The 27,906-nt window shown below is 64.6% G+C and overlaps 3 protein-coding genes across 3 annotated transcripts in view; all 3 read left to right on the top strand.

Annotated features, from left to right (window-relative positions):
- Window positions 1–1,135: 1,135 nt before the first annotated feature.
- On the top strand, window positions 1,136–8,969 carry IHH (Indian hedgehog signaling molecule; the record flags this gene model as incomplete). The annotated part of the gene is made up of 3 exons (XM_084288662.1): window positions 1,136–1,438; window positions 5,643–5,904; window positions 8,308–8,969. The coding sequence occupies 3 exons, from the start codon at window positions 1,136–1,138 to the stop codon at window positions 8,967–8,969; spliced, it is 1,227 nt and encodes a 408-aa protein (XP_084144788.1).
- A 7,833-nt stretch (window positions 8,970–16,802) lies between these two features.
- LOC311210599 (uncharacterized protein) lies at window positions 16,803–22,504 on the top strand (the record flags this gene model as incomplete). Its single annotated transcript, XM_084288597.1, has 3 exons — window positions 16,803–17,229; window positions 21,806–21,966; window positions 22,187–22,504. The coding sequence occupies 3 exons, from the start codon at window positions 16,803–16,805 to the stop codon at window positions 22,502–22,504; spliced, it is 906 nt and encodes a 301-aa protein (XP_084144723.1).
- Window positions 22,505–25,703: 3,199 nt separating this feature from the next.
- Window positions 25,704–27,906, top strand: part of CFAP65 (cilia and flagella associated protein 65) — a gene marked incomplete at both ends in the record, with an annotated part of 29,318 nt that continues 27,115 nt past the window's right edge. The window contains 4 exons of the mRNA XM_084288608.1: window positions 25,704–25,778; window positions 26,094–26,248; window positions 26,928–27,030; window positions 27,577–27,743. Coding sequence (XP_084144734.1) covers window positions 25,704–25,778; window positions 26,094–26,248; window positions 26,928–27,030; window positions 27,577–27,743 — 500 coding nt within the window. The remainder of the gene's footprint in view (window positions 25,779–26,093; window positions 26,249–26,927; window positions 27,031–27,576; window positions 27,744–27,906) is intronic.

Genomic DNA, 27,906 nt, shown 5'->3' on the forward strand with positions numbered 1-27,906 from the left:
TCACCTGGGGACGTCCTGGGGAACCAGCAGGGTGCCCGCAGAGCCCTGCCGGACCCCTCCCCAGCGCACAGCTTGGGGAGAACCGGGGGGGGCCCCGCGAAGCCTCGCTCCTGAAATCAGGGTGTTGTATTTACTTTCCCCTTTTGGCAGCTAGAAGGGGAAGCCCATCCCAGCCCCTCATTGTTGTCTCAGCGAGTTAATCAGATGCCATAATCCTGTTGTGGAAATATCGGGCCTCCCTGGAAACAATGGGGAGCGAGAATATTGTGGTTAAATTTCAACCAGCTGCCTCCCTGCTCTGTTTGATCCCCGCCCGCAGGCCCGGGCCCCTGGCGAGCAGGCGGCGCGGCGGGGGCCGGAGCCCCGGGGGTGCCACCCCGTGCCCACGCCGCGCCGGGGGAGCCCCCGAGGGGGGGGCTGCCAAGGAAAAAAAAAAAAAAAAAAAAAAAAAAAGGGTGCAGGGGGGGGAGCTTGGAGGTCCGGGCGCGTCCCGGGGCGGCCCCGGGGGGCAGGTGGCGGCGGGCGGCCCGGTGGGGTGGGCTGCGGGCCCCGGGGCTCGGCCGGGGGGAGGAGGCTGCGGGCGGCCCGGGGCAGGTTCCGCGGGGAGGAGGCGAGGGAGGGAGGGCGCAGGGAGGCTGGGACACGGGCAGGGTGCGGTCCTGGCGGTTCCCGGTCCCGGATCTCTTCAATTTCCCCTCTCACTCCTGCCCGGGGAGCGGAGGCAGCGGCGGCTCCGGTCTCCGGCTCCAGCCCCGCCGCGCTGACCGCCAGGGCGCAAACCGCGGGGGGCTCCGGGCAGCGCCGAGCCCCGCGCCCCGCAAGCGGCCGCTCTCCTGCCAAAACAAACGGCCCTTCGCTATTTATTGCCGCCGCCGGGGCACGGCAGCTCAGAGCGGGCCGACACCGACACCGGGCAGCCGGAGCGCACCCGCGCCGGGCACCCCGCTCCTCGCCACCGGCACCACCGGCGGCACCGCCGCCGCCACCGCCACCGCCACCGGCACCTGCCCGCCGGCTGCGCCCCGCATGGGGAGCCCCGGGGCGGGCGGAGGGAGCGGCGGGCGAGCCTAACGGGGCCCCCGGAGCCCCCGGAGCCGCCGGTCCCCCGGGCCGCCCCGGGGCCGCCGGGCGCGCCATGAAGCCGGCGCGGCTGCTGCTGCTGCTGAGCGGGTGCGCGCTGCTGCTGGCGCCGGCCGTGCGCGGCTGCGGGCCGGGCAGGGTGGTGGGCAGCCGCCGCCGGCCGCCCCGCAAGCTGATCCCCCTCGCCTACAAGCAGTTCAGCCCCAACGTGCCCGAGAAGACGCTGGGGGCCAGCGGCCGCTACGAGGGCAAGATCGCGCGCAACTCGGAGCGCTTCAAGGAGCTCACGCCCAACTACAACCCCGACATCATCTTCAAGGACGAGGAGAACACCGGCGCCGACCGGCTCATGACCCAGGTACGGCCCCGCCGCCGCTCCCTTTCTCTCCCTTTTCCCCTGCGCCGGGCACCTGCGGCCACCGGTGCCCGGCCGGGTGCCCCGGTGCGGCACGGACGGGACGGGGAGCGCCGGAGCAGCGCCCCGCCTGGGCTCGCCGAGCACCCGGACCGTCCCCAGGGGTGGCAGCGCCCTGCCCCGCTGTCCCCAGCCCGTGTCCCGCTGTCCCCGAGGTCGCAGTGCGCTGCCACGCCGTGCCTCCAGCCGGCGGCGCCGGGACGCGGAGCTCCCCGGAGGGGCAGCACCCTGCCCCGCTGCGCCCTGCCCGCCCTTGCCCTTCTGCTCCGGGTAGCGGAGGGCAGAGCTGAGCCCGCAGGAGGCGAGGGGCACGCAGGGCTCCAGGAGCACCTTGCCGGCCTCGTCCCACGCTGCTGCCGAGCCCCCCTGGGCGCTGGTGCCCCCGCTTCTCCCGTGCCCCCCGGGTGGGATGGTGCGGGGAGCCTGGCAAGGGGAAGCCCTCGGCTTGCAGTGCCTGGGGAAGGGGAGAAGCCGGCGGTGCAAACGCCCTGCTGAAGGCAGCCTGCAAGTGTCCTGGGCCAGGGGAAGGAGGGGCACGGGGGACAGAGGACGGCGGCGGGTGGCGGGGGTGATGCTGGACGAAGGTTACTCTGTGTTTTAATATTGCCAGGAGAATGCCTGAGGGTTTCAGGAATGCAGATAAGGAGCCGCACGGCCTTGCTAAGAAACCCGGCCACCAGCTTCAGCACTGGGTTACAGCCCGACTGAGCTCCTGGGGGAGACGGGGGGGGAGCCGGGGCTGCCCGCTGCCCACTGCACCCCCTGGTCGGGGGCTGGCGGGCGGGTGGGTGAGCTCCTGGTGGCAGGAGCCGAGCGGGGCTCTGGCCGTGGACTCTGCCCGAGGTGTTGGTAACGAGGAGAGAAGTGGCTCGGGTGCTGGCTTGGCAGCTCTGTCACCCCGTGCGCCCCAAAGGGCAGCTCCCCGGGGGCAGAGGCTGTGGCACGGGGCGGTTTTCAGACCGGGGGCTGCAGCAGAGGGGCTGAATCCAGCCCCCCGTGAGCTGCACGAGCCGTGGCTGCTGCTCACTGCAGCCTGCATCCCCTGATGCAGAACAGCTCCTGGGATGCTGAGCTCTGTCACTCATGCAAGTGACATCTCATGGCTTGGATTAGGGACAGGAGCACACCTCTGACTGCGTTTGCCCATGAGACTGCTCCCACCGCCTGCCCTGACCCAGACAGTGCCCCTGCCCCCCCCAGGACCATGTCCCAGGCTCCGTGTCCCACCTGCCAGCCCCCTCCTGCCTGCTGCCTTGCTGGCAGGGCACCTGGAAGCTCCCTGGCTCTACTCAAAGGTTACATGTGCTGCCCAAGTGAGGGCTCTCAGCCCTGCGCGGTCCCTGCCACTGCACATCCGTGCACGGATGGGCACCCTGGTGCCTGGGGCAGCCGGGCAGAGGACTGTCCCCACTGCCTGGCACGGCTCCTGGCAGCTCGCTTTCATCCCACAGCCCTCTGGGCTCATCCCTTGTCCCCTGGCTGTGGGAGATGCCCCCAGGCGTGGGAGCTTTGGCACCGTGCCCCGCGTAGCTCTGGGCTGGGAAAGGCCATTGACCCAGCTCCTTGTCCCTTCCCCCAGTGCCTTGGCTTTTACTGCTGTTGACTCACTTCAAACCTGTTTTCTTTCCCCAAGTCCAAGGGTCTGGGTGTCCCAGGCAGCCTGACGATGCCGCCTGCTTGGGGGGGTGGGTAGCGCTGCTCTCTGCCCGCCTTCCCTTTATCGTTTCATCTTCCTCAAGAATTCCAGTGTGTTTGCTCTCGCTGGTCCCACTCGGAGGTGCTGAGATAAGGCTGGAGGCAGAGCCTGCCTCACCTCTCCGCGGCAGCCTGGCCCAGGAATGTCCCGGGCCCCCTGCCCCCACGGTGTCCCCACCCCAGCCATCACCCCTTGCAGACACTGCTGTGGCGACCACCCTGGCGGCGGTGACAAATTGCTCTTGGGGACCTCGGGAGAGGACCTTGGCTCCCTCTGGGAGAAACCCCACCCGGGGACAGGTGTGGTGTGATCCTTCTTCTTCTCCTGGAGAGATTTTGGGCAATTTTGCTGCAAGCAATTGCCCCCAGCCCCTGTGTGAGGCTGAGGTCCCCACCTGAGTGTCCCAGGGTCCCCAGTGGCCGTGTCCTCTTGGCGCTCTGCCCTTCCTCCAGCCCTGCTGCCTTCCCAAAAGGGTGACATCCCCTGCCGTGGGACAGCGCAGAGCCTAACCCTAACCCTAAACCTAAGCCCTACACGTGGCTTGGAGGTGTCCGGCCACCTGTGACACCACAGGGACGGGCTGTGCCCTCCCTCACACGCTGCCACCGCGCACCTTCCCCAAAAACCCTGCCACCTGCCTGTCCCTCGGGTTCCCAGCTTGGACATCCCAACCCCTCCGTGGTCCCCAGGGATGTTTCAGCCCCCCCGGGCTGTGCGCTGGGGACCGCAGCCTCCTGGATGAGCCCGGAGAGGAGCCCTTGCGCCGCTCCCCATCGCCGCCCGCTCCCTGCGCATCGCCACCTGCCCGCCCTCGCCCACCGCTGCTTGTCACTGCCCATCCCCGCCCGGTCCCTGCCCTCCGTACCTGCTCGCTGCCGGTCCCTGCCCGTGCCCTGACACCTGCTGGCCGCCCATGGCACAGGCACAGCCGCTGCTGGGTGCTGCGGGGACCCTGACAGCTCGGGGAACTGGGGGGCCCGCGGGGGTGGCACCTCCGGGGACAAGGGTGGCACAGGTGGCACACGCTAGGACAGGCTGGGCTGTCCCCAGGGGCTTTGTCCCCCACCAGGAGACAAAGGTTGGAGGGTCTCGGGGGGCGTGCAGGGGTTTTGCCCTGCAGGGAGCACCCGGAGGATGGAGGGGTCGGCGGAGAGGGCGCAAAGAGGGGACCGGAGAGGGGTGGCGAGGGGACACCTGGAGCCGGGACCGTGCAGAGGATGCAGTGGGGTGTGGGGGGCTCACTGCCTGCCTCCGTAGGGCGGCCCCCAGCCCCTAAGCCCCCTCTCTGCCAGCAGGGGCCTTGGGAGCTCCTTGTGCCGTGCGCAGAGTGGCACCACGGCGGTGTTTGGCGAGGACAAAAGTCGCTCCCCTCCCTCCTCCTCCCCTCTCCTGGGCACTGTTTGTCCAACACCTTCCCAGCTTATCTCCCCACACCCAGGGAGCCACGAGACGAGGGCAGAGGCGCTCCCCCGCCCCATGTGGGGCAAAGACCTGCCTGGCACTGCCCTCCTTGGGGCCTGGACCATGCCAAGAGCAAGCGGGGTTCCCCAGGAGCAGCAGCACCCTCCTCCCCCGGGGCAGGAGCTGGTGATGGGGACAGGCTGAGGGCCCCACGTGCTGGGGGCAGCTCCCTGCAGGAGTGGTGCTGGGCCCTTTCTGAGCCAGGGCTTGGACCCAGCAGCAGGTTTTATAGCCCTGGTTCGTGCTCTCGGGGACAGTGTCTCATGACTTGCTTGTGTCGCTGCCAGCGTGACGTCCTGCGGCACCGAGTTCCAGCTCAGCAGTGACAGCACGAAAACATCCCCCACGGTGTCTGCTTCTAGCCCGCTGCCCGGCTCTTTCATTTAATGTTTCCCAGGACTTGCCCCATACGGGACCTTAATGGCTCTGTCCCCCTCTCTGGCTTTACAGAGCTCTCCTGTACCTCCCCACCAGCTCTTCCTGGCCGGGCAGTCCTCGTCTGCTCACCCAGTGCTGTCAAGGAGCTCCTCGATGCCACAAACTTCGCTTTCTTTGTACCTTTTCTATCTGCCCTCCATCCCCTTTGCAGCCTGGGCAGGGGCCAGCGGTGCAGGCTGTGCTTGTGAGTCAGGGGCACAAGGGGCTCGTGCAAGGCTGGAGCAGGTTTGGAGCTGCAGCTTGTGGGTGGAGACGCTGTGCTGGGGGAAGCGGTCAAAGGCACCCAGAAATCCAGGGCTGGCGTCCCTGGGTTGTGCTTTGGGGTGAGAAACCCTGGCAGGGCAGGACGAGGCAGGGCTCAGCTCACTCGTGTGACCTCTGTGGCAGCCCTGGGGCTTGGGGACCTGCTGTTGTCCCCTGGGGTTTCCTTGTCAGCTGCTTTTCCCCATCCCTTGGCTTCGTGGAGGCACGCTGGGATGCAACCTGCGAACCAGGAGGGCAAATCCCCGATCCCAAAAACCCTTTCGCTGACTCTGCCCCTCTGCCCCGCAGCGCTGCAAGGACCGCCTGAACTCCCTGGCCATCTCCGTCATGAACCAGTGGCCGGGGGTGAAGCTGCGGGTGACGGAGGGCTGGGACGAGGACGGCCACCACTCGGAGGAGTCGCTGCATTACGAGGGCCGAGCCGTGGACATCACCACCTCGGACAGGGACCGCAACAAGTACGGCATGCTGGCTCGCCTGGCCGTGGAGGCCGGCTTCGACTGGGTCTACTACGAGTCCAAGGCGCACATCCACTGCTCCGTCAAGTCAGGTAAGGCTGGGGGGGGGCCCTCCTGTTGTAATGTGCCTGGGGAGCCTGGCTGCTGGCTGAGGAGGGGGTTTTGGGGGGGTGCTGGGGGCTGCGGGAACCCAACCGGGGCCGGGTGCTGCGGTCGCTGCTGTCTCTCGCTTCTCCTGTGCGCTGCTGAGAGGGGTTTCCGAGCTGTGATTTGATGGGGTGCAAGGACCCCCCCTGCCGAGCGGGGTGGTGATGGGGAAGCTGTGCCCAAGCTCCCGGAGCGCCCCCCGGGTCCCTTCTCGGCTGCGAGCCCGGTGCCGGCGGCGCTGCGGGCGTGCGGCAGAGGGCAGCAGCGCCACGCGCACGGCGGGGACGCGCAGCCAGCCCCACGCCTCGGGGCCTCGGGGCAAAACGGCCGTGCCCACGCGTGGAAACAGCCTCGGCGGTGCCACGGCAGCGCGGCGTGCCCACGGTCACGGTGTGCACCCCCCCGGCCGTGCGCGCACCCACGCCCGAGGAGGAGCCGCGGTGGCCGCTGCGGCGGTGCCGCTCGGTGCCCCTCGGTGCCGCGCTTCGCCCGGGTGCTGGGGGGGGGTCCCCAGGCTCGGCTCCCACCGCACTGTGCCTGTCCTGCTGCCCTAGCCCGCAGCCAGCGGCCCGACACCCCCAGACGCCAGGCTGGCCCCCCGCGCTGACCCGCTCCCCCGTGCCGATGCCAGGACGGGCGCATCTCCGGCCCGCGATGGACGTGGGGCGACCGCGGCGCAGAGAGGGAGCGACGCAGCCCCGGAGAAGAGGGACAAAGCGTGGCACAAGGACCGGGGCTCCCGGTGCCCGGCGGGGCTGGCCGGAGAAACGGGGCCGGGCTCCGAAGCGAGGACCCTGACCCCAGTGCCTTGGGGCCGGCCGGAGGAGTGGGGCTGTGCCCCCGGAGAAGGACCAAGGCTCTTGAAGCCCAGGATGCTCCCCTGGACTGACCGAAGACAAACGCCACGGCCCAGGCAGCCGAGCGGGGCCCTGAGACCCTGGAGGGCTTCTGGAGGCTGGCAAGAGCCTCGTGGCTCACAGCGGCTCCCCGGGGCTCTGTGTCCCCCGGATTTATCCCCAAAGCCGTGGGGTGCGTGGTGGAGCCTGTGGGGTGCCCATCCTGGTCCCCTCCAGAGCTGTGTACAGAGGGCAGCCGGGCTGCCCCTGCCTCTTAGTAAATGGCTTTTATTTTTGTACGGATGGCCGCGTGGCCTGTTGTATGTATTGCGTCTCGTCGGGTCCCCCCCTGCACCCGCACACCCCTCCGTGCCCCGTGCCTGTGCCCCTGCTTCTGCCAGGCGCCCCCCTTGCCCTCCTGCCAGCCTCCCCCTCCCGTGGCTCTGCCGCCTGCCCGGGGACGTGGGGTGCAGGATTTGGGACCTGTCCCTTGCTGGGGAGCAGGCACGGGGCGGACGCTGCACCTCGTCTGAGTAATAAAAGGATTCTGTCCCAGAGATGGATGCCTCTCTTCATGGGCCTTGGGGGCTGGGATCTGGCTCTGCCCGAGGCTGGGGAGGGATGGGGGGCAGTGCGACCCGGGGGGAGGCTGTGGGGTTAGGTGGGGACCTGGGAGAGGGCCCCAGGGGCTGGGAGCTCGAGGCTGGGACCATCAAACAGACCCTAAGGCTGTGCCTTGGGGGAGCTGGGGCTGCTGGGGGGCTGAGCATCGCTCCTTGGGAAGCCAGGGATCCCCTGCTGGTGCCAGCACCTGGCTGGGGGTACCCTGGGTGCTGGGGACACTCGGTGACTTGTTTCACCTGCAGAGGGGCAGTCCTTTTCCCTGATTCTGCCTGGGGGTTTTGACACGTCCCTGCAGCTGAGAGAGGGTTTTGGTGCAGGGAGCAGGGGGTGAGGGGGCGGGCAGGAGGAGCAGGGGGCTGCAGCACGGAGTAGGGGCGAGCTGCGGTGCCGGGCGCTGCGCCCTGCTGCCATTCCTTGCTGCATCCTCCCGGGGGGGCCGTGGGTGCTGCACTGCAGGGCACGGGCAGGCAGGGAGCGCCCTGGCACCCAGGGAGCAGCCGGGCGCTCTGCTCCTCTGCCTGCCACCGGCACGGGGCTCTGCACTCCCTCTTCAAACTTCGGGTGCCCCTGCACCCAAGGGTGTTCACCCTGCGCTTTGCACTGGCTGCTCCCTGGGCCAGGAGGGTTTGGGAGCCCTGCTTTGCAGCGTGGTCACAGCGCCCTGGCCCTACACTGGGGAGCGGGTGCTGGCACACACACCAACCCCAAAAATGGCACGGGGAGGGCCCCCAGGACTGTGCGCATGGGATCCGTGCAGGGTGGCGATGCCAGAGCAGGGGGCAAAGCCGGGCAGCACGGGGGGGGGGGGTCTCTGCATGTCACAGGGGAGAAGCTGGGGGTCTCGCAGACGGGTAACCCTCCTCTCCTCTCCTCTCTCTCCCTGCGCAGAGCACTCGGCTGCTGCGAAGACGGGCGGCTGCTTCCCCGGCCGGGCGCTGGCGACGCTGGAGAACGGCGCCCGGACCCCGCTGTGGGCGCTGCGGCCGGGCCAGCGGGTGCTGGCGATGGACGGGGCCGGCCGCCCCACCTACAGTGACTTCCTGGCCTTCCTGGACAAGGAACCCCGCGCCCTCACCGCCTTCCACGTCATCGAGACGCGGGAGCCCCCCCGGCGCCTGGCCCTGACGCCCACCCACCTGCTCTTCGTGGCCGAGAACGCCTCGGCGCCCGCCGCCCTCTTTCGCCCTACTTTTGCCAGCCGCGTGCGCCCCGGACACTTCGTGCTGGTGGCGGTGGGCTCGGGGGGCTGGCAGCCCGCCGAGGTGGTGGGGGTGCGGGGCCGGACGGACGTGGGGGCTTACGCCCCGCTGACGAGCCACGGGACGCTGGTGGTGGACGGCGTGGTGGCCTCGTGCTTCGCCCTGGTGCAGGAGCACCAGCTGGCCCAGCTGGCTTTCTGGCCCCTCCGGCTCTACCACAGCCTGCTGGGGTGGCCGGGGGCGCAGGGGGACGGCGTGCACTGGTACTCGGGGCTGCTCTACCGCCTGGGCAGGCTGCTGCTGCCCCCCGACAGCTTCCACCCGCTGGGGGTGCCCCAGGCGGAGAGCTGAGGGTGCGCTGGCGGAGGAGGTGGCCGCGGGGCGGCTCTCAGGGGGGGGCGGCACGGGGAGGTGCCCCCGGCAGAGGGGGGCAAAAAGGGGGCTGCCCCGCACGCCTCCTCCGCGCCCCCTCCTCGCCCCCGTGCTGGTGGGGGCGCCCCCGGCGGGATCCACATGCTGCTATGTGTGTGTGTGCGTGTTTGACGTGCGTGTGCGTGTGCAGGGTTAGCTCACGGCGGGGGTCTGGCAGAAAAAGGGGAGCAGGGGCCCAAAAGGGCTGGAGGGGGGGCGGAGGAGGGAGCTCCCGGCAGCTACAGCCCGGCTGGACCCCGTGGAGAGGTTTTGGGAGGGGGGTCCCGGGGTGCTGGGGGGGGTGCCGTTCCCTATGGGCCTGGCACAGCTCTGGCACGGGACCCGGGACTCGGTGGCACGGGTGCTGCCGGGGCAGAAGGCTGGGCAGCGTGACCCAAACTAGCCCAAATCCACACCTTTTGCACCCCAAAACTCAGAAACCCCCCCAGGTGCTGGAGCACAGCCCTGCCTGGCCTGACCTCCCGCCCCCCCCCCCCCCCCCCCCCGGCACCCCAAACCCTCAGGGTATCTCATTGCTGCTCACCCGGGCTGGGGATCTGGCCAGCGCCCCCCAAAAAATCCCCCCAAATCCCCGTTAGAGCCTCGGCCTCCCCAGCAGTGGGGGTGATGAGGGGGCCGGGGGGGCTGTGACCGGTGCCCCCCCTGCGGCATCACGCGCCTTTATTTATTTATCTGCTCTTTTTATGTACCATAGCCGGGAGGCATCGCGGGCGCGTGCAGGGGAAGGTGGGGACGGGAAGGGCGGGCAAGCTGTCTGGTGGGGGTGGGGGTGGGGGATTTCTTATTTTTTTTTATTATTATTATTATTGTTATTTTAATGAAAAGCAGAAATTATTTAAAGATTATTTTAAAGCACAGGTTTTTTTATGGTGATTGCTGTCCAGAGAGGAGAGAGCACCGAGCCGGCAGGTGTCTTTTTGTCTCTTCACTGGATGTACCTTTCCCGGTCGGGGGCACGGCCCAATAAATCTCTCATCTCCCAGGAGGCTGCTCCGAGCTCTGCTGTCGGGGGAGCCAAATTCGGGTTGGGGGGGGGGGCATCGCCTTCAACCTGTAGCCCCCAGCCCAGGGCAGAGCAAGCTGAGAGCCACCGCAGCACCCCTGCCCCCAGTGCTGCCCCCCACTACGTGGCACACGGGGGTCCCCACAGCAGCCTGGTGCTCACACCCTCCAGCCCTGTCCCCTTTCCAGCTCACCCCACAGCCCTGTGCCCCACACAGCCCCCCCGTGCACCCCTGCCCCATCCCCAAGCCTCCCCATAGCGGGGTGGGAGCGGGGGGTCTTTCCCCAGACCCCATGGCACGGCGAGCGCGGAGCAAGCCGGCGGCGGGCTGTCAGCGAGGGCCCTCCTCACCGCGGCTAATTTAAGGGCTCGGCGAGAACGGCTGGGCTAATTTAATTAGGTTCTTATTACAGGGAAGGACAAATTGGTCCCCAGGGGGGGGGCGGCGGGGTCAGGCCTTGGAGAGCCGCTTTATGGAGTGAAATTTCCATCGGGCTTTCGGCTCTGCTCCGGCCGTGCCCCCTCGCAGCTCAGCACCAGCCTGGCTGACGGGGACAGGCACCCCCCAACAGCACCGGTTGTGCCCTTTGGGGATGTCCCGTGGTGTTGGGGGAGTCTCCAGAGCCAGGGTTTTAGGGTATCTGTGGGCATGGGGGAAATGAGATCTGCCCGGCTATGAGGCTGCCGCAGGGCTCTGCGGGCTGCTTTGGGGTGGAAGCGGGGAGAGTGCGGGGTGCTGGCTCCGGGCTGCCCCCAGGGCATGAAGAGGAAGGAGCCATAAATAAGATTTGGGGCTCTTGGCCCTCCTGAAGCCCTGTCAGCTGCCCCATAGAGCCGCGTGGAGAGCGCAGCGATCCTGGCGGGCATCCCACCGGGGCCCCCATCCCACCCCACCCCATCCCACCCCACCCCATCCATCCCGTCCCACCCCGAGGTGGTGATGGATAGGGCTGCCGGTGGGTGGCCGGCAGAAGGGCTGGGCACCACAATGGATGTCCCCTCCATCAATTTGTCCCCATTACCATGTGAATGGGGGGCGGGAGGGAGAGGGAGGGCATGCGGCGGCGGGAGAAGCCCCCCACATGCTCCCATCTGGGGCAGCGCGCGTCCCCCCCTCCCTGCCTGAGCGCTTTAAACCCAAGCCAAGACCCCCCCCCCCCCCCCCCCCGGCCCCAAATCGGGGGAGGAGAGGTTCCCACCTCCCATTCAGCGCCTTGAAAAGGTTACAGGGCCCGGCCTTGTTAACAAGAGGGGACCCCAGCCCCATCCCCGCCTCCCCCGTCTGTCCCTCGCCCCCCAGCCTTCTGCCGTGGCGCAGCCCCGGCTATGGGGTGGCAGCGCCGGGGGGGTGATGCTGGCGGTCCCCCCAGGCAGCAGGCACCGATGTTATCCCATACACGGTCCCACAGCTGCTTGGCGGAGCTGGGGACCTGTAGGATACGACCCCGGGAAGCCCTGCAAGCATCCCACAGCCACCTCCTGCCAGGGGGGTGCCCCGGGCTGGGGTGTGCGGGTATGCGCGCACGAGGGAGGAGGAAGGATCTCCTCAGGGCCCTTTTCCTTAATAAATCATCCCTCTGCATCCCCCGCCCTCCCTCCTGCTCCAATAACTCCCGGCGGGGCCCCCCAGCCACAACAATGCGGCTACGGGGACGATTTATTTTCCTAATGGTGCTGCTGGGGAGACGATGGGGGGGGCGGCCGGGCCGGGGGGGTCGGGGGGGGGAGGTGGCAGCACGCTCCGGGGCAGGAGTTTCTAATTAGGGAATGAAATTTGCTGGAAGGCTGGAGGAAGATGGATTCGCCGCCTGACAAGGGGCCTTTCAGCTCATCAAAGCGCCCGGACGGGGAGGTAAATTAAATTATTTCTAATTCTTCGCTAACCTCCAGGGAGTCGCCCTTCCGCCAGGGGAAGGTGGGAGCGCTCCTAAACCCAGCAGGACTGAAGTGGAAAGGAGCTGGGAGCTGGGAGGGGAAGAGGATGCCGAAAAGGGAGGGGGTGGGACGGGACAGGCTGCGCTGCCAGGATGGGGAGGGAAGTGGTGGTGGCAGAGGGAAGAGCTGCGAATGGCCAAGAAAGCACCAAATGGCTCATTTGGGGGCAAGTCCCCCACCCGCGGCTGTCATCCCAAAGGGACCTGAACCCTGGGGGGGTTTCGGTAAAGAGCCTTCTTCTCCGGGCTCCACTCAGGTCAAAGCCAAATCCAGCGCTGTCAAGGCACGAAAACACTTTTGGGGCTGCACGGGGTTCTCCTAAATCCCACATTCTTGGAGTCGTGGTGCCACCCCGCCACCAGCCCCCCTCCCCCAAAAAATGCCAGGAATACAGCTGGCAGCAGCACCGAGGAGCTTCTGTGCCAAGCCAGGGGCTGCATTTCCTCCAAGACCTCCTCCCAGCACCCAGGGAAGGGGAATGGGGTGGGAAAAGGGGGGAACAGAGGGGCTGGGGGGGCCGGGCTCTGCGGCAGACCCTCCCCGCAACTGTGCCGGGCACAGGCGCAGAGCGATCGGTGCTGACCCAACGCTCCAGGAATTTAATTTGTTTAATATATTCCCTGGGAAAGAAGAAAATAAATAAGTGGCACCTCGCGTGCCCCCATGTCTCACTCTGGCGGCGGAGGTGTCAGCTTAACGAGCCGAAGCCCTCAGCCTGATTAACCAGCCGCTGCTCCCGCTAATAGGGAGCCACCGCGCACCCTGATGGATGTCACCAGAGCGTGAGCCCCCCCCCGGGAGGGGGTACCGTGCCCTCCCCAGCCCCCTTGGGCTCTCCTTTCCCCAGGGTGGATCACCCTGCCCCACTGCTCTATAGGGCCGGTGGGGTGGCAGTGCCAGGGGAGACAGATCCGGGGCTGCTTTTGCATCTAGGGGTGAGGGCACAAGGTAACCCACGGACCCCTTTCTGTGCCAAAAGGAGGAGAGCTGTGCCCTACACCCACACAAACTTTGTCCCTTCCTTTCCTCGCTCAGCCCTAGAAGCCCTGCTTGTCCTGCCTGTCCCCCCTCCTCCCGAAGCACCCCTGGGTGTCACTGCAGGGACGTCGCCAGCTCCTGCCACCCCATGCCATCGCCACCCCCCCCCCCCCCCCCGCCTTGGGAAAGGGTTAATCAGCAGCCAGGGAGACAGGGCAATAAATGGCCGTTATCTCGTTAATGAGCTGACATTAATTAGAGCCCAAGGTCCTGGGAGGAGCAGCCGATTTACCCAGTCACCCTGGGAGCGGGCTGGGAGCTGACTCCATGGAAAGCCCATTAGCAGGAGGTGAGGCTGTGCGGGGGGTCACCCTGCACCCAGGGCCCTGCCTCGCTTCCCAGCCCTTTTGGGGAGCAGCTCAGGACCTTGGGAACCCAAACGGGAGCTGGAGATCCCCGAGCTGCTGGGATCCAACTGCTTGCTCTGGCTCGTGCTGCTCCGTGCAGCCTTCCCTGCGCCCGTTTGCCGTCCCCCTGCTCCGGGAGGGGAGCTGCCAACACGTTTTTCTGCTCAGCCTTGCCACGTCCCAGCAGAGACGGGGCTGCTTATTTGAGGAATCGCTTGGCTAAATAAACAGCAGCTCAGAAATCCCTGCAGGAGGCCTGTCGGGGAGGGACGGCGCGCTGTTTGCTCTGTTAACCCCTTCGCTTGGGGCAGGTACCTTGGCACCATGGAGGGATCGTGGAGGCTGGGCGTGGTGGGCAGGGGGCTGCGGAGCTCCTCACTGAGCCAAGACGTGGGGATCTCTCTCTGTGTCCCTTAGGGCACAGCCTGGAGAAGCCCTGGGCAGCCTGAGGTGGGCTCAGAGACCCCCAGGATGGGCAGACCCCGAGAAGAAGGGGGTGCAGGCAGGGATGGGGGCACACGACGCGGCACAGCCTGGGAGCAGGCGCGCACGTGGCTTTGGTGGCACGCCTGGCACTTGCTCCTGCCATCTCTGGGAGACACCTGAAGGGATTTGGGGAGCCCTGGGCCATGCGGACAGCCGCACCAGTGCTTTCTGCAGAGGGGACGGCCACCAAGCAGCCAGGGACAGGGGGCTGGCCGTGCCAGGTCTGACCCCGCAGAGCCCGGCTCCCACCGCTGTGGGGCTGATTAGGAGCCATTATCTCCCCGGGCCACCGGCAGGTGACTTCGGGGCTGTTCATTTTGCCACAAATCACCCCGGGGCTGGCAGTTTATTTACCTTCCCCACCAGCCTCCTGCAGCTTCCCAGAGCCCGGAGATAGGGGTGGCCTGCGAGGGGCAGGGCTGCGGCGCTGCTGGTGATGGTTAGGGCCCCAAAAACCTGGGGAAGTCACTTCCAAAGGCAGAAAGCCCTGGCTGGAGGAGCAGTTAATCCTTAGCAAGCCTCCTGGGGACAGGGAAGCTCCTGCAAGACTTAGCAACTCAAAGCTTGGTAGGAGCAAGATGGTAGAAACCCACGCCTGCCACTGCCCAAACCCACCAGAACGGCTTGGTGTTAAAGCACGGTCTATCAGCAGCCAAAATGATGGGTTAATCGGAAATTAAAACAGCCTCAGCATGGGTCTTGTCTTTGTCGGGTGCCTGGGAAAAGGACCTGAGCCTGGGAAAGCGAGAGCCTGGTCCCAGTCGGCAGCTTTTTATCGGGGTGTGTGCTTTCCTCGGCACCCTGGGCTTTGATCTCGGGGCAGTCGGCGGTGCTGAGGGGTGTTACGTTGCTGCCCAAGGTGACAGCGAGGAAACGGCGGGGCTGTAAAACTGAGCTGTGCTCCCAAACTCTACCTGTCCCCCTCCACGGCTCATTGCTGAGCGCGGAGGCACCGCTGGCAGCTGGCGGGGGAAGGATGCGAGGCTGCAGGGCCCTCCCTGCACGGGGTCAGGCTCTCCCTGGCTGATATCCTGGGGGCTGTGGCCTTCGGCTGATGCTCAGGGTTGTGTTATCTCCCGTGTGCAGCCCCTTCTGCAACGGGCAGAGGTAAGGGAGCAGGCCCCAGCCACGCTCGCTTCTTGCAATCCCCAGATCTAGTTAGCAGCCAGGTGAGCTGTCACCGGAGGGCCCTGATGGATGGGAAAGCAAGTTCCCTCCTTCCTGGGGCTGGAAATGAAGCTAATCAGACCTCGGACACCTTAATCCAGCTCTGATCTGATTAATGACCCCGAAGACTGTGAACTCATCAGCACCCTGGCATCTATCACCGCCCGCATCCCGCCCCTTCTGCTGGCCACCTCCTGGGCTCTGCTCTCATCCCTGCCTGCTGGGTGCTCCTGCCCCAGGCGCATCTCTTGCAGGGCCCCAGCATCTGGGTTGGACTCTCCTGGAGGAGGGAACTCCTTCTATTTTCCTCCTAGATTTCTCTTCTTATTGGGAATTAAACGGCCCTGCTTGCTGCTGACCTGGGCTGGCCGTGGGGCTGATTCCTGCCCTCCCGGGGAGGCAGCTGGAGAAGGGCTGTCGGGCGTCCGTCCCCATCCAAAGATTTGGGGCTGCTCCACGGATGGAGTAAGCTCCAGGCGAAGGAAGGAGGAAATTATCCCCCTATAGGGGACCTTTGGACCCCGGTGCTGCGGGTGCAGGGAGCTCAGTGGGCTCCAGGCCAGGCTGGATGGGCTCGAGGAAGGGAAACCCCTGGGGCTGCCGGGCAGAGGAGGCTGGGGAAAGTCCCGTGTGTGCTCCTGCCTTGCCCTTCCTTCCCTGCATGTCTGCTCCGAGCCTCTGAGGGATGAGGGATACCGGGGAGTGGACCCTTGCTCTAAAATCTCAGGGAATCCAGCAAGGGTAGAAATGGTGAAGGGGAAGGAAACACAGGGCTGGGAGCTCCCTTTGGCTCCGATAATCCTCCAGCAGGGCTGTGGTAGTGGCCTCACTTGCCTTCCAAAGAGCAGGACCCATTGCTGGGCAGTATCAGAGGCTTGTCTCGCTGCATCAGCATGACAAAAGGTAGGACCTGGGCACAGACAAGCACAGACCTGCTCCCAGATGCTCTGCCTCATCCCAAAGGCAGTGGAGCTGCAGTAGCTCTGCTCCAGCTCTGCCCCATCTCCCAGATCAGCCGGGGCTCTCCTCTCTGTCTGTTCCTGGTGGTGCTTTTCATGCTGTCTCTTGCCTGGAAGAGCAAAGACCGGGCAAATGAGTAAAAACCTCCCTGCCTGCCCTGTTGGCACCTCGGATGGCTGTGGGTGATGCAGGGAGGGGGACGCCGCGTGCGGCCAGCTCAGCTCCACGGCTGTCCCTGTCCCAGAGGGGGGCAATGGGAAATAGCAGGGCGACACAGAGCACTTCTCCTGCCTTCCCAGCCCTGAGGTGCCCAGGGCAGAGCCCCTCAGGGCTGTGGGTTCATGCACTGAAGCCCCTCAAGTCTCACCCCATCTGAGCAAATCCGTGCCCTCCGGGGAAACCGAGCCCTGCAGCTTGGGGACCCCCTGGGCACGGAGCTTGTGAGGCCGGGGAGGTGCAGAAACCTCCGGATCGGGCCCCCCCGGGGTCCCACAGCGCCGTGCCGGAGGCTGAGGACACCGGAGGCTGGAGGCCAGCCGGGAGGGAGGCCGGGCCGGCGGGGCGGGGGGCCGGCGCGGAGCCAATGGGGAGCTGGGGCAGGTGGAGGGGGGGTTCAAAAAGCCCCCCCGGTGGCCAGGGGAGAGCGAGTGCCCGGGAGGAGGAGGAGCGGAGAGGAGGGCTGCCCCCGAGGGCAGCCCCGCGGAGCGGAGCGGGGGCCCGGGGGTGGATGCCCGCCGGTGCCGGGGCTGGCCCGGGGCTGCCCGGCCGGGCGCTGCCCTGGCAGGCGAGCCGTGCCGTGCTCAGGGGGGGCCCGCCATGCACAAACCCATGGAGAAATCCCAAAACTTCAGCATCGAGGCGCTCCTGGCTGAAGAGCCGCCGAGGAGCGCGTCTCCGCCGGGGCTCAGCCCCGCGGGGAGCCCCGGGCCCCCCGGGCGCACCGACACCCCCTCGCCGAGGGCTCCCCAGCTCTCTGCGCCCCTCGTCCCGGCCGGTTTCGTCCCCAAACCCGGCTTGCTGCATCTCCCCGGCCCCGGGCTCGGCGCCCTGCCGGCTCTTTACCCCCCCGCCGTGTACCCGCTGCCGGCCCTGGGGGGCCAGCACCCCGCTTTCGCCTACACCGGCTTCCCCCACCTGCCGCCGCCCGGCGCGGAGCACCTGAAGGCGGCCGTGGCCGGCTCCTTGCCGCTGGAGCACTGGATCCGAGCCGGGATGCTGGTGCCGAGGCTCTCCGACTTCCACGGTAAGGGATCCTGGACAGCCCCCCCGCCTCCCCAAAACCTCGGGGCTGGGGGGTCTCACCGGTGTCGCCCCGTCGGAGGTCGGGAACCCACGGGGCCGGCCCTACTGCGGGGCTTTTTTGCTGTGCCCGGCCCCGCTCCCCTTTGCGGGGTCGCACGCGCAGCGCTGAGACCCCCGTAGTGGGGTCCCAGGATGCGGAGGGGGGGGAATCCGGCCCCATTGCCGGCCCTGCCCCAGCTTGGGGCTGTAGGGCGGCACGGAGGGGGGATGCCGGCCCCGGAGCTGCCCCCGGGGGGGTCTCTGCTTGCGCCCCCCCCCCAGCCGCCGGCACCGCACGGCTGCTGCAGGCTCGTTGCGCCCTGCCGCTGCGGGAAGGAAACGAAAAGAAAGAAACGGGGAGCGGGACCGGCACCGGGAAACGAAAAAAAACAACCCCGGGCTGCTGGAAACGAATAATAATGCACAAGTGGAGAATGAGCGTAAATCAGCCCCTCCCGTGCTCCCTCGTTAAGTTACACGTGGGCAGGCTGAGGCACAAGGGGCTGTTCCCCTCCCTTGACTGCTCTCCCTTCTCCCTGGCTCTCCCTGGGGCTGTGGGTTTGGGGTCCAGCTGCAAAGTGATGGTGGGGGCACCTCGGGGTGCAGAGCATGCCTCCGAGCTTGGCTTCTGGCTGGGGTAACGTGGACGGGTTTGTGCCCGCTGCTGTGTAGGCTCTGCTCTCAGGCCCTCATTCTGCACCAGCTCGTTCATCTCCAGCCCCTTGGGATCATTTGGGTTCTCGAGGGTGTCTCCAGCTCGTCCTCTTGCGGGCTTGCTGCAAGATTCAAAAGCAGGTTGACTTCTCGTAGTCACCACCACCACTTGCTAGATTTTGCCCCAACGTGCTGGCTGTTGTGTGGGGATGGGGGCCGTGGGGAGGGTCTGCAGGGACAGGAGGGGACATCTGCGTCCTGCCTAGGGCATGCTGCCTGCACAGCCCTTCCTCACCCTGATGAAGAGGATGGTGAGCTGGGCAGGAGCCTCCCGCTGTCGGCACAGGGCTCCTGGGCTGCCTGTGGTCCGTGTGTCCCTGTCACATCACCCAGCCCGGACGGATGGACACACAGAACTGCCTGGATGAAGTTTCCAGGGTGCGTGAGGACAAGTTTCTGTGCTGCTGGTGATGTTTTTCTGGGCACTGAGCAGACAGCTGGGAGAGACGCATCTGAAAGCCTCCCAGGACTTGTTCTGGAGCACCCTAGGGGGAGATCACCCTTCTGATGTATTTGTGGGAGATTCTAGAGCCAAATCATGAATTCATGAAATTTGGCTTTGAGTGTAGAGATGTTCTGCAGGCGCTGCATGGTCTGGTCTCTGCGGGATGGTCGGGGTGGTGGAAGGAGAGGGACAGCCCCTGAATGAAGCAGCAGGCTCTGCTCTCACCCGCCCTTGTTGTAGGGGAAGGCAGGGTGCTGGGGGGTGCCTTGAGGCAGTGGGCACCTGCACGGAGCAGATCTGGGTGCTGGGCTGCTCTGAAAAGTGCTGCTGCATACAAGGGTGCCTTCCTCACCATCTGCCTCAGAGGAGAGGCAGCCGGCGCCTGGGTGCCTCTGCTGCAATGCGGAGTGAGAGGGCAGGCAGGGAAGGTGCAAGGAGCAGGCATGTCCTCGCTGCAGCCACCCGGGTCCCTGTCCTGGGGGCTCGGACTCGCTGTGAGCAGCGGCTGCCCTCCTGAACTGCTCGGGGAGAGCGTTTGGCACCGGGGTGCTGCGTGCATCGGTATTTATGGGATTTATTCGCGGTGTGGAAATGCAGCAGGGTGCTGGGAGCTGAGAGCAGAGCAGGCAGCTGTAGGAGCAGAGCGTGGCGATGCGCAGCTGCAGGGTGGGAGCTGTGGCGAGGCTCTCAGGAGGAGCACAGGGCTCCCTGCGGGGGACCTGGTGCTCGGGTGCCTTTCTAGGGGCTCCTGGCTGGTGCCTTCCGAGGCTCTCATGTTCACAGTGGTCTGGCATCGGCAGAAAGCACGGGCTGGGAAACAGCAATTGGGAGCCAGCGATGGAGGAAACCAGGGGGTGGAAGATTTTGGAAGGTCCCTTACCCACCCTGTCCCATGGAGAGCAGTGGGGGCTGCTGGCAGACCCCTGGCCCTGGGACCCCCTCTCCTCCTGCCAGCCCTGCCATCTGGAGAAGCACCTCCAGCTAATTTCCTCTCCTTTATCTGCTAGCCCACGAAGCCAAGCGAGCTATAGCTAAACAAACCAAATTAAAACCAAGTGGGTTAATATCAACCTCGGATTAGGCTCGTTATCAAGTAGACGGAACTGTATCGAATAAGCTAATAATTCTTTATAAGCTTTATCTAATTATCCGGGAGGCAGCTGTCCTGTACAGCTCCCGGCCACGGAGTCGGGGGCTTTCTCAGCTCCAGGCCAGCCAAAATATTCGTTGATTTTTGCAGCCAAACACCAGGCACCCATCTGAGGGTCCTGGCCATGCTGAAGGGATACCGAGATGAGCTGTGATCCCGCAGGAGATGTACGGGCAGGTAGGAAACCCTTTGTCAAGCAAAGGCACGATGCTGAGGCAGGAGCTGGGTAAGGGGGAGAGCCTTCCCGACGGGTTGCTCTTTCTGTGGGGTGGAGGTGGTGGTGGAGAAGTGCTCACAGCTCGGCTGGCAGGGAGCTGAGCGAGGTGAGCCCTGGGGGGCTGCTGTCCGTGCCATGGGGCAGGGGAAGGTTGCACCAGGCACACGGTTAGGACGGGCATTTCCCCTTTGCGTGGCAAACTGGAACACACCCCTCCTCTCCTCAGAATCCCCGTGCTGCTGGTGGTGGCTTTTGGTTTGGCCAGGATTGGGGCAGGATGGATTAGGGGATTCTAGGAAGTCACGGGCTGTGGTGGGCACCGTTGTGCCGAGCCCAAATGGGAGACACTGAGGTGGAAAAGCTGGGGCTGAAACCTGGGTAATCGTTTGGTCTACGTCCCGTTTAGATTGGTCTGGATTTGGACAAAATTTCTGTTCTTTTCTTGCCTGACCAAGCTGTCCTCAGTGTCTTATGTTGTGGAGAGCGAGTCCCTTTTGGGGGTGCTGCTAAAGCAAGCTGCCCGTCAGCATCCCCTGAACCCGAGCAGACGGAACTCACTCTGCTTTTGGGGTCAGGGCTCGTTTCTGTGCCTCTGCTCTCCCCACATCTGGCCTTGCAGGAGGCAGCACGGGGGAGCCTTTTGGGGAGGTCTGGAGAATTTCTGTGCTCCCCAGGGCATGGGCTCAGAGGCTGAGAGCCCAAGACTCTCCATGTTGGGGTGGGAGAAGCCAGCTCCATGGCCCTTTCCTTAGCAGAAGGGGCCCTTCCTGGGTCTGTTCCATCCCGTGCCTCTGCTGAGGGTCTGCAGAGACCCATCCACAGCTGCAGAGCTGAGCTGTCTTCCCTCTAACACTTATTAGAGGGAAATATTGCCCTGGGTGCACGTCAGCACCATCGGCACAGCATCCCTCTAACCAGTCCCTCGTTTAAATGGCCAGAGGCTGCGAGGTGGATCTGGCACCGCGGCTCTGCGGGTGCAGGAGGGGGGTCGCGTCCACCCCCTGCTCATCACACAAGAAAAAAGTTTGCAGAGCCCCAGCCCGGCCCTACATCTGCCTGTTTGACCTGTCCCACCCAGCACCCAGGTACCCGGGATCCGACCTGGATGGCGCTCAGTTAATGCCCCCTTCATAAATTCCTGCGCCGTGCGTCACCGCCCTGTTTGTGCAGGGCTTGGTGGACACCTCGGGAGATGGGCAGGTCGGGATCAAAGCTGGAATCTGAGGAGATAACGAGGCTGCTGCTGCCCCGTGCCCCGCGAGGAGGGCAGTGACCCTCACCCGCTGCGCTCAGCTGGGTGCTGCTGGCCACCTGCTGAAGAAGCAGAGGTGTTTTGGAGATGGATCCCCCTCTGACAGCCATCCCAAACCCACGTGTGTCCCTGTGCCCAGCCGGGCAGGAGTTTTCGGAGCTGATGCCTGGGTTTCCGACGAGCTGGTGGAGGGAGAACGGGGGCTCTGCAGCAGTGCCGTGGGACGTGGCGAGGACCTTTCCCGTTAATGCCCCCCTGCACCGCTCCAACCCCTTACTCCCAGCTGCAAACCTCTGGGTTTGATTGCCGCTGCGGTGCCGGGAGAAGCAGTAAAAGCCAAACCCTGGAGGGGGGGACAATAAAGCGAGCGGAGAGGAGATAAGCAGGGATCAAACACGGCGCGGGAGCCACCCCACGCCAGCCTCTCAAAGGCCCCTTTGTTCCCCAGCCTCCTGCTCGGGCTGAGGGTTGAGCTATCAGCCCTGCGCGGGGCGCACGGAGCCCTGCGCCGCAGCCCTCGGCGGTTGGGCAGACACCTGCGTGTCCCGGCAATAAAAGGAGCTTTAATTCCAGTCCCAGGGCTGATCCCAGTTGCACACCGAGGCCCGATAACGTATCTCGCCAGGCAATAAAGCCATTATTGGGGCGGGAGGCGATGGAAGAGGCGCTCGCCTTCCTCCTCGCGCCGGGCTCGCCGAGGGGGTGCCCCCATCGCCGCTGCTCCCCCGACCCCATCCCCATCCCGCTGTCTGTCCCGCAGCCACCCCGCAGGCCGGCTTGATGGGGAAGTGCCGCCGGCCCCGCACGGCCTTCACCAGCCAGCAGCTCCTGGAGCTGGAGAACCAGTTCAAGCTCAACAAGTACCTCTCCAGGCCCAAGCGCTTCGAGGTGGCCACGTCGCTGATGCTCACCGAGACGCAGGTACCGTGGCCCTGGCGGGATGCAAGGGGGAACGGGAGGCTGCTGGGGACATGGGGGTGGGAATTTGGGGTGATGCCTGCAAAAATGGGAGCCTGGGGGGGTTCTGTGGCGCAGGGAAGGTGGTGGTGGGGAGTGGGGACGGGATGGGGCAAGGGGGGCACAGCTGCACGGGGCTGGGTGCCTGTGGCCCCGGTGACATGGGCACTCTCCTCGTGGGCAGGTGAAGATCTGGTTCCAGAACCGGCGGATGAAGTGGAAGAGGAGCCGCAAAGCCAAGGAGCAGGGGGCCACGGCGGAGGCCGAGAAGCCGCGGGGGCTCGGCAAAGCCTGCGAGAAGCTGCTGCCCGGAGAGCCCCAGGGACAGGCGGGCGAGGGCCCCGAGTTTGTGGGGTGCAGCCCTGGCTCGGGCTTCCTGCACTGCAGCGCCGCCGAGCTGGGCTACGGCCCCGATTCCTCCTGCTCGGGGGGAGAGGAGGATGAGGAAGAGGAGGACGAAGAACTGGGCGCCGCGGAGAGGAAGATGGGCTCCGTGTTGTGAAGAGGGGCCGGGCTGAGGCGTCGGGAGCCTCTTTGCTGGCAGCCACAGACTGTGCCCGTGAGGGGCAGGGGGGCCGTGGGGAGCCTGCCCCCTGCTTTAACTTATGTGTGTTTGGATCCTATTTAACTCGTAATTATTCCTCTGTGTGTATCTGGGGGAGTCCCCACACCCCGTCCCTATAAAGCTGTTATCCCCATGCCTCTGCTCTTCCTTAGGGGACAGGAGCTCTGCCCTGCCGCTGCCCCCATACCTGGGGCATCAGGGGGTGCTCAGGGTGTGAGCCCCCTCCTGCGGCTCTAGCATCCCTGGGGGGCTCAGATCAGCCCCTAGGAGTGGGGTGACAACAGCCACCCCCTGCCACCTGCCTCCCCAGGAGCCCTAGGCTTAGGCTGTGACCCCAAAGTGAGCTGGCTCCCCTGGTCCTCAAGGTATTGGAGGGTCCTTGCAGACCCTATATATATATATGTGTGTGTGTCCATATATACATATATACACTTCCCTCTACCTATATACACAAATTTCCCAAGGTTTCTGCACCCTTTCTGGGCTTCCCCGGGGGCTGCTGTGCCACCCCATCACATTATGGGGCTGCACGAGTGGGGTGGGCTGGGCTGCCCCTACCCCGTGTCCTGCTGCCACCCCTTAGGGCTGATCCCCAAGCACCATGGGCTTGGGGACAGAGGGGACAGGGATGCGTGTGGAGAGGCACGGCTGGGACAGAGGGATGGGGAGGGATGGAGATGAAGGGAAAGAGGAATGTGGGATCGGACAGCGGGTGGATGTTGGATAAATCCTACACGGGGGGACAGTGACCCGCAGTGGCTGCTGGCAGCTCAGCAGCTTCCCCTGGGTGCATGGGTTCCCCTGTCCCTAGACAGCACAGCCCCGGGCACCGTGGGACCCTTCGGGGAGTGTCTGGACCCCAAAACTGCCCAGGGGAGCACGGAGGGATATGGGTGGAGGTGGGCAGCGTGGGGAGGGGGCGAGCTGGGATGGCAGGGGCAGAAAGGGACAGGGAAGATGAGGGCGAGCCGGGAAGGAGGAGGGGAGCTGAGGGATGTCACAGACTTGGGACCGTTCACCTTGAGGGGCGCTGACAGGTTTAATTTCCAGAGTAGAGCCATTAAAGTGATGGATGGCAGGCGTTTGTCGCACGCAGGCCCTCGGCGGCCACAGGAGGGTTTGTTTGGTGGCTGAATAACATAAATAACAGATTTATGGGGCTGCTTCTGCAGGAGCCAGGCACTCGGCCAGCGCTGGGGGGGCTGGAGGAGTTGGGGTGCTGATTTACGGCTGCGTAGCCGGGTGGCTCACGCCCTAAAGGCAGAGAAATGCCATAAAGCTGCGTCTCCTCCTGCCAGCCCCGCTCTGTGCCACGCTGCTGCTAACACCTGGGGGGTTGTCTGGGTGTCCCCACTGGGGACACGAGGGTCTCCCGCACCTCGAGGGGCATCCTGGGGGGATGTAGGGGTGACCCACGGGACTGGTACCCGGGATACCCCATGGGCTTGTGCCCCCCTGCCCCTTCGCCACCCTCAGCCCCATCACTTTTGGCACCCGTTATGTGGGTCACTGGTGCTCCAAGGCCGCATTGGGGGGCTCCCCCATCCCTATACCAGTGCTCCCCAGCCTTCTGCACCCCGTGCCCCCACAGCACCCCACCCGTGAGCCCCGCAGCCGCCCCCTCCATCTCACCACCCCACAACTCTTCAGCACCCCTGCTACCAGCCCCACCAGCTCCTCCTCCTCCGGGACCCATCCTCCCGTCCCCGTCCCCTGGGCACCCCCCCGCCCCAATATCTGCCCCCATAGCCCCCGGATCCCGTCCTCCTGCTGCCCCCTGGCGGCCCCCGCCGCCCCCCGGCACGGGCTGGCCCCGGGCGGCCGCCGTCGTTGCCACGGGAGCCGGGGACGCCGCGAGCGGTCCCCGCAGCAACGGCACCGGGAGCGCACCGGGAGCGCACCGGGACGGCACCGGGAGCGCACCGGGAGCGCACCGGGAACGCACCGGGACGCGGCGGGGCGGCGCGGGCGGGGAGCGGAGGTGGGACGGGACAGGACGGGACGGGAAGGGGGTGGGATTGGGGGGACGGGGTCGGGAACGGCGTTGGAGGAGGGATCGGGATTGGGATCAGGGGTAGGGGTCGGGATTGGGATTGGGATCAGGGTAGGGGTCGGGATCAGGATTGGAATTGGGATTGGGATGGAGATTGGAATAGGAATTGGGGTCAGGATAGGGATTGGGATCAGGATAGGGATCGTGACTGGGGTAGGAATTAGGATTAGGATTGGGATTGGGATTGGGATTGGGGTCGTGATTGGGATAGGGATTAAGATTGGAATTGGAATCGGGATTTGGATCAGGATTGGAATTGGAATCGGGATTGGGGTCAGGATAGGGGCTGGGTTCAGGGTTGGGATTGGAATTGGGATCAGGATTGGGATTGGGATAGGGATCGTGATTGGGATAGGGATTAGGATTAGGATCAGGATCGGGGGCAGGATTGGGATTGGGGTCAGAATCGGGACTGGGTTCAGGGTTGGGATTGGAATTGGGATCAGGATTGGGATTGGGATAAAGATCAGGATTGGAATTGGGATCAGGGTCAGGACTGAGATTGGGATTGGAATCAGAATCAGAATTGGGATCAGGATTGGGTTCAGAGTTGGGATTGTGATTGTGATTGGGATCAGGGTTGGGGTCCGAGTTGGGATTGGGATTGGAATTGGGATTGGGATCGGGATCGGGGTTGGGATCAGGATTGGGATCAGGATTGTGATCAGGGCTGGGATTGGAACTGGGATCAGGGCCAGGCTCCATGGACTGGGGCTGCACTACAGCACAGGGAGCTGGGCAGCGCCCTGCTGCAGGGAGCATCCTGCAGGCACCTATATGGGGCTGTTGGGGCCATACAGCAGGGCTGTAGGGCACAGCCTCACTGCCGGGCTGAGCAGGGCCACCGTGGGCCGGGCAGGGCCATGCTGTGAGAGCCCCAGGAGAGCTCTACCCCATGGGGCTGTGGTCGGTGCCGGGGGGCTGCTGTGCCAGGCAAAATGTGGGCATTGCTGGAGTGCTGCAGCACAGCCTGTGCCCTTCAGGGAGCTGTGGCACCCTGAGAGCTCTCGGGTCTTGGCAGCAAAAGCTGCTCGGGTGCTGGAGCAGCACGTGCGGAGTTTTTTTTTATTCCTCACCTTTCAGATGCTTGCTCAAGCTCATGGGGAGCCCCCAGAGTCGGGCTCGTTTCAGAAGCTGCACTGTGGCTGCGTCAGGAAGGTGAGTGGTGGAGCAAAGGGTGCCGTGGTCACGGGTGGATTTACCAGCAGAGAAGGAAAGGGGAGAAAAACAACAACAACAAAAAATAGCTTTTGCTTCCCTAGTTCATGCCAGCCTTTAGCACCCGTTGTTTGGGCTGTGGCCAGGAGGTGTCCCCTCTGGTTTTACGGAGCAGCCCTGGAGTCCCCAGCAGGGCTTTGGGTGACTCCTGGAGCTTTTCCACAGGGTGGCTCTTCCCACCCGCCCTTTGCCAGAGTCAGAGATTTCTCCTCCCTCCCTCACAAAGTGCTCCTGTGCCTGTTGCAGCTCCCCAGGCTGTCTGCAAGAAAGGGAAGGAAGAAGAAGGGAGTATTCTGGGGCATCGAAGTGGCAGAAACACTCAGGTGGCGCGGCTGGGAGCTTGGAAAAGAGACCATCAAACACCTGATCCTGAAAAACGTTCACGAGAAAACCCAGAAGCTGAGCTACAGGTGCGTGGCAAGTTTCCTTCTCCTTTTACTCCCCAGGCTCTCGCTGCATCTTCATCCCTCCTGCTCTAGCAGTCACTTTAGCACCTTTTCTCAGCTGCGTTTGCCCCTCTTCCCTTGGGCTATGTGCTGCAGGCAGCGCACGCTCGCTGGCGTGGCCGGATAGAAACATGCTCATTCAGATGCACAGCCCTCGTTCCTGGCAGGAGTACTTTAAATGAAATGCCTTTTTAAAATTCTGTTTTGCTGATACTTCTGTCTGTGAGGCATTTCCAGTCTAGTGAGATTTTAATCGTGGATGTGTGCCAGCCCGGCACTAGCACGTCCCGACACCATTGCTCCCGGGAGTCCCGCTGGGTGTTGGGACTCCAGCACTCCCTGCTCTGAGCCTCGAATGTTTCTGCCCTCACCAAGAGTTTGGCTCATGCTGCACGGCCTGGGAGTGTCAGATATTGTTCGAGGAAGGGGTAGGTATTTAGAGGGAGTCAGTTTTCAGGACACTTGGGCTCTGTTCCTATTCCTGCTGAGTTGCAAAGTGGCCTTGGGGTCGGCTTTGTAAGTTCCTTCTGATGGTGGGGGGTGGCACTGCTGGAGCCGTTTGATACTTTATTCTCTTTTCTGCTAAATCAGCATCCTCTGCATGGCACCAGACAAAATCTCTTGTTGTGGTTGCATTATCCAGATGTCCTTCCACGCGCTTCTTCATCACTGTTTTCCCGCAGCCGATTGCTCTGAGCCCTGGCATGTCCTTAACTCTGCCCATCATTTTCCGGCCCACTGAAAAGGTAAAGTGGCAAAACACCAAAACTCCTCTCGGTGCAGGAGACTTGCTTTCTCAGAGGGATCACTGCACGTGCTGCAGTGCCCGAGGTCTCTCCTTACCTGTAAAAGTGGTGCTCAGGAGCAGTGAGCACGGGGGAGCATGGAAGACACTTAATCTAGGCACTTAATCGAGGACTGGTATTTCTGTGCTGGTGGAGATCAAGGAGAGGCTGTGCATGCTTCAGTTAGCCTGAACTTGAACCTTGAAAACACCGAAACTATCAATCTGCAGCAAAACCACTCAGGTGAAACAAATGTGGCCCTGAACTGCGCTCTCAGAGGGGTGTTCATGTGCTCCCCGACACGGCGAGGAGCACGCCTGAATGCCTGCCTCTCTGAGTGCTTCTTAGGCTCCCTCTCCAGCACAGAAGCTTTCCCTGGTGCCCAAATCACAGGCGTTTTTGTTGCCAACAGCCTCCCAGCGGTGAGGGTTGGGTGATGGGTGTTTGCTGGAGGAGCTGCAAGGGGGACCCCATCCAACTGCTGTCTCCCCTTGCTCTCCTGTGCAGAGGGACTACGAAGACAGCATCTGCTTTAGGAAGGCCGAGGGCGAGTTCTCTGTCACCCTGCGTGCCACGCTCCCGCGCCCGTGTCTGTCCTTCCCGGCGACTGTCCGGCTGCCCGTCTGTGCTGTCCACAGCGTCACGGAGACGACATTCACCGTGCGCAATGTTGGGTGAGCGGCGCGTGGCTGAGCAGGCCCCCTTTCCGTTTTTGTCGGATATTTGGCTACCTTCCTGGGCTTTCGGCTCGTCCCCGTTGTTATTAGACCTTCTGGCTGTCTCAGCGGTCGGCAGACCCCTGCCTCCTCTGAGATCAGAGCAGAAAAGGCAGCGGAG

This window comes from Netta rufina (assembly GCF_964035555.1).
Source record: "Netta rufina genome assembly, chromosome: 6".
NCBI classification, from domain to species: domain Eukaryota; kingdom Metazoa; phylum Chordata; class Aves; order Anseriformes; family Anatidae; genus Netta; species Netta rufina.